Source organism: Ursus arctos, unplaced genomic scaffold (genome assembly GCF_023065955.2).
Source record: "Ursus arctos isolate Adak ecotype North America unplaced genomic scaffold, UrsArc2.0 scaffold_7, whole genome shotgun sequence".
Lineage (NCBI taxonomy): Eukaryota > Metazoa > Chordata > Mammalia > Carnivora > Ursidae > Ursus > Ursus arctos.
Window position 1 is genome coordinate 63,021,961 of NW_026623089.1, and position 9,644 is coordinate 63,031,604.

The 9,644-nt window shown below is 42.9% G+C and overlaps 1 protein-coding gene across 1 annotated transcript in view; it reads left to right on the top strand.

The window, feature by feature from the left end:
- The window catches only part of CCDC6 (coiled-coil domain containing 6), a 107,011-nt gene extending 98,422 nt beyond the window's left edge, over positions 1-8,589 (top strand). Inside the window, exons 8-9 of the mRNA XM_026504260.4 lie at positions 2,749-2,873; positions 4,114-8,589. Of these exons, the coding sequence (XP_026360045.1) occupies positions 2,749-2,873; positions 4,114-4,308 (320 nt within the window). The 3' untranslated portion in view covers positions 4,309-8,589. The remainder of the gene's footprint in view (positions 1-2,748; positions 2,874-4,113) is intronic.
- The last annotated feature ends 1,055 nt before the right edge of the window (positions 8,590-9,644 follow it).

Consider the following 9,644-nt stretch of genomic DNA (forward strand, 5'->3'; position numbering starts at 1 on the left):
AGCTTAGAGGACTTTTGAGATGGGCCTTAAAGGAGCTTCATGAGCCGAAGCTTAATGAGGCCATCGTTGGCCAGGCACTCTCTGAGTTCAATAACTTTGTGATATTTACTCATTTCATCCCCACAGCAACCTTTTGAGGCCACTACAGTAATCTCATTTTACAGTTGATGGATCTGAAGTCCAGTGTCACTCAGTGCCAAGTGGCAGAACTAGAGCTCATCTGGCCATCGGCTCTAGGGTCTAGGCTGTTTGCCTCTTCAGAGCCTGATTGAGGTCCTGATTGACAGGGGGAAAGTACAGAGAAGCCACCCCAGGCAAAGGGGTATGAACTGAGCAGTAGTGGTCAGAAGCAAGAGGGATAAGGTCACTGTGGTTCTTATCAGTGGCTTCCCTGAGGCCCTGCTCCCATAGATTCTGATATCATTTGATTTGGGCCTGAGCGAGGGCTTTGATATTGTGTTGAGAACCACTGACCTACAATATTAAGAGATAGTTTGGAGCCAAGTGCAAAGACCTTTGTAATAGCTAGAGAAGAGATTTTTTTCTCTTCAGTATAGGTAGACAATAGGGAGTCTTTGGAGATTCTTGATTAGTGTTTAACATACCAGTAATTAACCTTGTAATGCTACAAAATAGGCTACATCTTTCTTCTTCTTCTTCTTCTTCTTCTTCTTCTTCTTCTTCTGAGCTTCTCTGTTCTGGGATAAGGATCCACTTTCATAGCCTTTCTCTTAAATTTCATCACTTTCCTAAGAAACAGAATTAGGGTTGTATTCCTCAGAGCTGTTTAAATAAAACCTCTTCTTTTCTCCTTCAGCTGAACGAGGTCCTTGTGGTGAAAACAAACATGGCCACTTAGTTTCCAAAGACTTAGACTTTACTCCAGACCTCCGCTTTGTAAATGTGAACCCCACAATTGGAACATCCACAATTGGAATGGAAACATGCCAAATAGAAAGCAGTATTTGATAGTCAAATCAAGAAATGAAATAAACTCTTGACTTTAGATGTTGAGGGCACAAATTCTGGGACAAGACACACAAAGGTAGGCTTGGTGGCTGCGTGTCTCAGCCATGGAAGCTAAAAGAAAAGTATCCTTAACAGCTTAAAGAACTGTGCTCATTACTTCAAGCGCCCTCCTTAATGCCTATTACCCTATCCCTACCCACCTCCCCTCCAGCAACCCTCAGTTTGTTTCCTATAGTTAAGAGTCTCTTGTGGTTTGTCTCCCTGTTTTCATCTTCTTTTTCTTTCTCTTCCCTTATGTTCATCTGTTTTGTTTCTTAAATTTTACATGAGTGAAATCATTTGGTATTTGTCATTCTCTGATTTATTTCACTCAGCATAATACCCTCTAGTTCCATCCATGTTGTTGCAAAAGGCAAGATTTCGTTCTTTTTGATGGCTTAGTAATATTCCTGTGTGTGTGTGTGTGTGTGTGTGTGTGTGTGTGTGTGTACACACACAAGTACCACATCTTCTTTATCCATTCATCTGTCGATGGACATCTGGGCTCTTTCCATAGTTTGGCGATTGTGGACATTGCTGCTATAAACATTGGGGTGCATGTGCCTCTTCAGATCACCACATTTGCATCTCTTGGGTAAATACCTAGTACTGCAATTGCTGGGTCGTAGAGTAGCTCTATTTTTAACTTTTTGAGGAACCTCCATACTGTTTTCCAGACTGGCTGCACCAGTTTTCATTTCCCACCAACAATTGAAGAGGGTTCCCCTTTCTCTGCATCCTTGCTAACTTCTGTTGTTTCCTGAGTTGTCAGTTGTAGCCATTCTGACTTGTGTGAGGTGGTATCTCATTGTAGTTTTGATTTGTATTTCCCTGATGCTGAGTGATTTTGAGCTTTTTTTCATGTGTCTGTTTGGCCATTTGTGTATCTTTGGAAAAGTGTTCATGTCTTCTGACCATTTCTTGACTGGATTTTTTGTTTTTTAGGTGTTGATTTTGATTTAGGTGGTTTATATATCTCGGCTGTTGTGGATAATGTTGCCTGATGTTGAGCATCTTTTCATATGCCTGTTGACTGTATGTCTTTGGAGAGCTGTCTATTCAAGCCCTTTGCCCATTTTTAATTGGGTTATTTGTTATTGAACTGTAGGAGTTCCTTATATATTTTGAATACCAATCCCTTATCTGATACATGGTTTATAAATATTTTCTCATATTCCATGGGTTACCTTTCTGTTGATTATTTCCCTAGCTATAGAAGCTTTTGAGTTTGATATAGTCCCACTCGTCTATTTTCTGCTTTTGTGGCTGTGATTTTGGTGCCACATCTGAGAAATCATTGCTAAGACCAATGTCATGAATTTTTCCTCTGTGTTTTCTTCTAAGTTTATAGTTGTAGGTCTTATGTTTGAGTCTTTAATCCATTTTGAGTTGATTTTGGTGTATGGTATAAGGTAGGGGTCCAGTTTCATTCTTTAGCATGTGGATTGTCAGTCCCATTTGTTGAAGAGGCTGCCCTTTCCCCGTTATGTACTCTTCGCACCTTGGTTGAAGATTATTTGACCTTTTATGTGAGGACCTATTTCTGGGCTCTCTGTTCTTTCTAGGACTTGACTTTTATATCCCCTTTTACCCAGGAGGCCATTTCATGAGCCCAGCACTCTTCTCATCTGTGTTAATTTTTGTTGATGACTGAGAACTTTTGCATTTTAAAGTCTTCCAGATAGTTGAGGACACCACACAATGGAGTTTGCAGTAATACTTGTTCTTGTTGTATTTCAGGTCTATCATATGCAAGTCACACAGTTGGTTTCACGCCACCAACTTCACTGACTAGAGCCGGAATGTCTTACTACAATTCCCCAGGTCTGCATGTGCAGCACATGGGAGCCTCCCATGGCATCACAGTAAGTATCCGTAGGGGAGGAAGCCACCCTTGACTCCTGTTGGTGGTAGCAGCTTCTCCTCCTCAGGAGACCAGGGGTGATGCCCTTAGACCTTGACCTTTCTTCTCCTTCCCACCGGAAGTTTGATACCAAATCCTGGTGTGGAAACTAAAATCCTTCCCAGGAGACAAAACTTCAGCTTCACTTTCTGTGAAAAATGATGCTTTGTGAAATGTAATTTGAACCCTGGCCAGTGCCTTAATTAAACTCTGGCCAGCTCTTTGCCATAACAAATCAGTGCTGGTTGCCGCAATGTCTAAAATATTTATTGTCTGCATCTTCACAGTTCACTGATCCTCAGTATTCTTCTTGAAATTAGCCTTATTTCTGGTTTCACTCAGAATTTTCTCTCCTGGAATTAGAAGGAGCCTTAAGTGCGTTTGGTTCAGACTTCACTCGGGAGTTTTTTCTTTAGAGCTGGTCATTAAGTTGATTACTAGAGCAATTAGAAATGTAGCTAATGGGGGTTTGAGGATAGGAGAGAAGTGAGGGTATTTCCGATAAGGGAATCCTTAAAGGAAGACTCTTACTCTACAAAAGCAGGAGGTAGTTCTGAAGCTGTTTTTATTGGTTTGATGGGCTTTATGTCAAAGAAACATCTGGTTGGACTGCGGCTTTCAGGCTGTTGACAAGTTACTTGAGTGATAGAAGGAACTTGGGGACATACAGGGGACAGAAAAGATCAGAGTGGAGGATGACTGCTATTTTTTAATTCTAGGACTGTCCCATCGAAGGACCCAAGTCCAGTAGTTAGGTCAATGCAAGTTTCATAGTAATTTTGCATAGCTTTTTCATGGGTATAGGTGCAAATGCCACCTGGTTTACGTTTTCATCAGTCGTTCAGAAACCAGTAGGATAGACAAGGAACTTGCTAGTTTCTTATTTATTTATTTATTTATTTATTTTAAAGATTTATTTATTTGACAGAGAGACAGCCAGCGAGAGAGGGAACACAGCAGGGGAGTGGGAGAGGAAGAAGCAGGCTCCCAGCGGAGGAGCCCAATGTGGGACTCGATTCCGGAACGCTGGGATCACGCCCTGAGCCAAAGGCAGAGGCTTAACGACTGCGCCACCTAGGCGCCCCGGAACTTGCTAGTTTTTTGTCTTTATCGCTCCCCTTTTTCACCAGCCCCCGCTTGTCAGGCTGTTAGAAATGAGCCGTCTGGACCCAGACTGACGTTCTGTTCTGTCCTCTCTACAGAGGCCTTCACCACGGAGAAGCAACAGTCCTGACAAATTCAAACGGCCCACGCCACCTCCGTCTCCCAACACACAGACCCCGGTCCAGCCCCCTCCGCCTCCACCCCCACCACCCATGCAGCCTGCAGCCCCCTCGGCAGCCACCGCGCAGCCCGCCCCTTCGCAGCATCCGGCGCACCCCTCCTCCCAGCCTTAATGCACGTGCTTAGTCTGCAGCTCCCGTCGGGACTCGTACAGTGGAGCCGTCTACTCAACGCCAAAGGCTTCCTTCCCTGGCATTTTTGGATCTGACTTATTTGCACTGAGGTTATCTAGGCTTCACCATTAATCGTGTTGTAAGTGTTTGTCGGAAACGCAGCCAGTGTTGTGGGTCTACAACACTAAACAGACGACTTTTTCCATCAGTGTTTTACTTGAATCTACACGTACGTCCATTCCCTGGCTGGAACATGTGCTATTCGATATTTGGTAATTCAGCAGCAGTGTGCAATTTTTGCTTGGCCCCAGAGCTTCATTTTCCTGGCTTTTAGGTTTGTAAAATAAAAAGGGATATCTTTTTTATATTTTTTTTTCCATGAATTTGCAGAAAATTACTGAGCTGTTACTCCCCCCCCCCCCCGCCTCCCCCATTATAATGGTGTTTACCAAACATACCCATAATTCAGCACTACAATTCAGACCTTTGAAAATCTAGCTTTCGGTGTAGAATGGAAAGTTAGATGCATCAGTGCCCAAGACTATATACTCTTTAGTAGAGCTTTCTACAGATACACTTTTTATAGGTTATTTTCAGTATATGTCAACATCCATGTCTCTTGTGAAACAGGCTAAAGTAATGGATCACATGGCTGTACCTTACCCACATACACGTGGGATGGATAGTTATTGTATATTAAGGTGTGATTCTTTCCTTATCTGTCGTGTTAACCTACCCAGACCGCCCCCTCTAACACGAGTGGATAAATGTTGTCCTGCCCACCAGTGGTTTTGATGGCTGATTAGACACATTCTTTGATTTCTGCTGCAGAAGGCAACGTGATTGTAACAAAAACAGCTATTTTCCCCTTTCCATTCTTCGTGATCCCCTAAAATAGAGTTTGAACAAATATTTTAAAGGAGCAAAATATTATTAGAAAGTACTATTTGAAATGAACATTATAGGAATATCTTGGCATAACGGCCACAGAATACCTTATTGCTTGGCAGAAAAGACAAGAGGTGAGGAGAAAGTAGCACGTTAGCTTGACGAGCGCCTGTGTCGCCCGGTATAAGCAAGTGCTGTGTACAAGCAGATATACTCTGAATACATTATTTCCATGCATTTAGCACAAATAAATCGTTTGGTTTCACTTGGAAGTGGAACACCGAGTCACTCTTTTCTTAATACTTGCAACATCTTTATTTTTGCTTTTCAGCAGTTACTGTTTTGTACTTTGGTAGTAAAGTGATTTTTACCACCTGTGTTTGCATATTTATATATGCTGTGGACGAAAAGAACTTACTAGAGAATGTATATTTTATGATGAGAATGTGTATCTGTTGGATATAATCAGAGAACTGAAAATTAATTTATCAGTAATTTTTAAGAGTCCATGTTTTGTGACACCCATCTCTAATAGCTAGCTCTTTATTGAACACACTCCTAACAATAAGGAACCGTGACATTGTAGATATTTAATAGTGTACAGTATAGAAACTTCCATTTTTGCCTTCGAATGCGTATTTAAGAATTACAGAATGAAACAAGTCTTGTTGGAAAATAGTGTTTGACTAGCATTTTAAGAACTTGACAGTAAAAGCAACAATAGGATTTTTCACCTCTTCCTGCTTCCATCACTGAACTTCACTCCCCAATTGGTCTATATAAATTTTATTTATAATCTCTATATAATAGACATAATCATAATACAGTTCTCAAATAAGGGGGAAAAGTTTGGCATTTAATTACCGAGGCTGTAGGTTTTTAATTCAATCAGACAGGGTCATAGCAAACCCGGGGATCTCACCAATAGCCCGCTGCCCCTTGTGGTACATTGCCATTCCGAGGAATTCTGAGAGGAGGCAAACCCATTTTGCCTTCATGGTACAGTTCTTGGTTTTTCTCATAGGAGAAGTATGGTCTATGTTTACAAGACTCTTTCGCGAGCTGATAGAATTTAATGCTGTTGGATAGCGGCTTGTGCAAACGAGAAAGTCCATAACATAACGAGCTTCCCTCCGCTTCTCTGTCAATGGAGTTCCCTCCCGAAAGCACAGAAGTCAAAACATTGCCATATGGTAAATAAAAAAGCACTTGGCGTGAGCAAACCATTCCTGACAAATGCCTTTTAGAAACAAGTTCTTGACTTTCAGACTTTGCAGAAATGGAGTGCCGGTTCCCCTAGACTCGTCACTTCATTTCAAAATAAAACACAGCTCCTTCAAACAGCACTTTTTCAACATAAATCTAGTTGCCTCTCCCTGCGGACATTCAGAACTGGTAGAACAAACACTACTCTTTTGAATCTATGCTGTTTCAGGTCCTTCTCAAGCGGTCTCTGAGCCCGGGTGGCACCCGTCACACGCGGGCAGTGCACCTGCCAGGGCCGTTCTTGGTGATCGTTTAGCCACCAGGGGCCCATCAAATTCAGACCCCAAGCGCATGGAGGCCAGAGTCCCCTCACCCACGGGAGGCTGACTTACCGCGGGCGCTTCTCATGGGGGCTGAATGGGGTAACTGCCATTGCTGTGGCCCACGCGTCCTACAGCACCCTGGAGCGATTCGCCGGAGGCCTTTGTCAAATCGGGAGCTGGCCCGTGGGCAGGCTGGCTCACCAGCGGCTTCAGGAGCTTCGTTTCCCTGTCTTGCTGACAGAGCCCCTTGGCTACCACTGTGCTGCTACTAGCATACTTACTCCGTTGCCAGATTACCATGCCTTTTATACAAAACCAAATTGACTTCTCTAATACCTGACACCTCTCTGGGCTCTGAACTGCTTTCTCTCATCAAGCATGCTGGCATTCTGGACAGAATTCTAGAATTTTGGCAGATGGTGGAAGTATTTAAGATTTAATTTAACTTGCTCCTTTGTTAATGGAAAGGAGTTTAAATTCTGAGCTCCTGAGATACTGACCACAACCCTGGGATGAATGTGTGACCAGAATTTGGCTTTGGCACCAAGGGCTGCTGTCCCTTGGTAATTGACTTCTAACTGATTTGATCACAGATCATTGATAATGTGAATTTTTGTTAACTGTTCCATTGTAGGGGAATAGAATATGTATCGCCCTTTGTTAGGTAGACATGGACTTTTCCTGCACGAAGCCTTGCTTATAGAGGGTGCCCAATAAGGCAAGAAAAAGCGTAGTAACTCGTGCTTCGAGAGCGCAATGCTTTTATCTTACAAGTACAGAAGAATCATTCCCGTGTAACTTGATCTTCTGTCTAGTACTTGTCTTATAGGTAACCAACACTGAAAACTTCGTAGTGGTAACTACCAAAGAAATACAGAGTAAAACAACCTTTTATTTCCAAATTTATTCAAGAGCCAGCCATTGACGCTGCTACACGAGTTCCCTGCTCAAGAGCCATTGTAAGAGATTAAGGGGTTTCTAGGTTTTCGTTTCTGGTTTCTTTTTCTTGTTTTCTCTTTTCTTTCTTTCTTCCTTCCTTCCTCCCTCCCTTTCTTTCTCTTTCTTTCTTTCTTTCTTTCTTTCTTTCTTTCTTTCTTTCTTTCTTTCTTTCTTTCTTTCTCTTTCTTTCTTTCTTTCTTTCTCTCTCTCTCTCTCTTTCTTTCTTTCTTTCTTTCTTTCTTTCTTTCTTTCTTTCTTTCTTTCTTTCTTTTTTGAACGTACACACACAGCTGTTAGCATGAAATTATGGGGAGCATTTTCCAGAATGCTCAGCAGTCGTGGTAAACGGCCGAGCCCTGGTTGCCTCTCGTGAGGCGGTGCAAGGAATCCTGTGTTCACGACAGCGTGGGTGCCGTGTGAGCACGTGTGGGTGTGCGTTGATGCCTTCACTCGGGTTACTGCTCACCTTCAGTTCTTGACTCGGTTTGCACCGTCCTCGAGATTGTCGTGTACATCTTGATCTGAACTTCATCCTGGCAAAAACAAAGTTGCAGGCACAGCAGTGTAAGAGTGCATTCCTCCGGAAGAGGCTTTGATCAGGCTGACCCTGAGCCTTTGGACTCTATTTGGAACTCCGCATGGAAAGCAAAAATGGACTGTCCAACGGCAAGACATCACCAAGGAAGAGAGGAGAGCCCCGTGCTAGCATGTCTGCCTCTGCATCTCCGTGCACACTGTATTTCATGGTAGCTTGTTTACAACTTGACTAGGTTGGCGTTCTGGTAATAGTGGCAATCTTGACATTCTTGGTCAGAGTTTAGAGAGATGTAAGACTTCAATTAATGTCTTATCTACTTTATGTTGATTAGTCTTTGATACATGTGCTGAATCAGAAACCTAAATAAAGATAATTTTTTAAAATGCACCTCTTGAGCCTTAAAACCTCTTTCTTTGTGGTCTTTGAGTCGGAAAATGAACATCGTTTAACTGTTGCTTCTGATGGACATCTGACTTTGATTCTAATCCTAAAGGCTGCCTTAGAAAGTAAACTTAAGGACAGGACACGGACGGGGCTGGTACTGTTCTGTTTCTTAAACAGGGCGCTGGTTCCCTGGATGTATCGAGTTTTTGAAAATTCATGGAGCTGTATGCTTATGATTTGTGCACTGTTGAAAGTCTGTGTTGTATTTCAATTTAAAACCATAAACCGAGGAGATTATGAAAAGTGACACCCCCAAAACTTGTATTACATATAAACATACATGTGTGTGTACATATGTGCATGCACACGCACGCACACACGTACTTCGGCTTTGGTTATGACCTCCAGTATATTTGCGAGCTTACTCTTAAAGTCCATCTTCGTGGTTTCCCCTTCCTTTTGTAGGAAGCACGGCTCCAGGTTCACATCCAGGTTTGAGTACCAGCTCTTTAAGTGAGCCAGGTACTTAGCGTGTCTGGAAGTGCAGTTCCTTTCCTGCGAGATACGTTATCTGCCTCGCTAAGACGAGAAACCGGGAGATGGAAGCCTCGAGTGCAGTCCTTCACACAGGAAGACACGCACTGGTCCTGCGCGCATTCGTTTGGGAAGAAACTCAGAATGGGTATTTGGGGTGACATGTTATACACGTTTGGGGGCTGTATTGTTGGTCAGCTGCACCTGAGGAAGCCCCTAGCATTCAGTGGGGAAAAGCATGGTATCGAGCGGGATCCTGTCTTTGGAGCAATAGTCTTCAAGAACCTGGTTGTGATACAATCTTATTGGGGCAGACTTTGAATGTAGTGCCTTTTCTGTTTAAAAGTACTAAATGGACCTTGAGAGACTCTTGACCTCACTCTGTCCTAAGCCAGATTCCATGTTCAATATGAGTTAATGAAAGATTTTAATTTGGCTTTGGATCAAGGCCTCTCTACTCCTGGCAGCTACTGGGTTTTAGTGGAAGATGTTGCCCAAAAAATGGGCCAGGATCTCTGAACTCG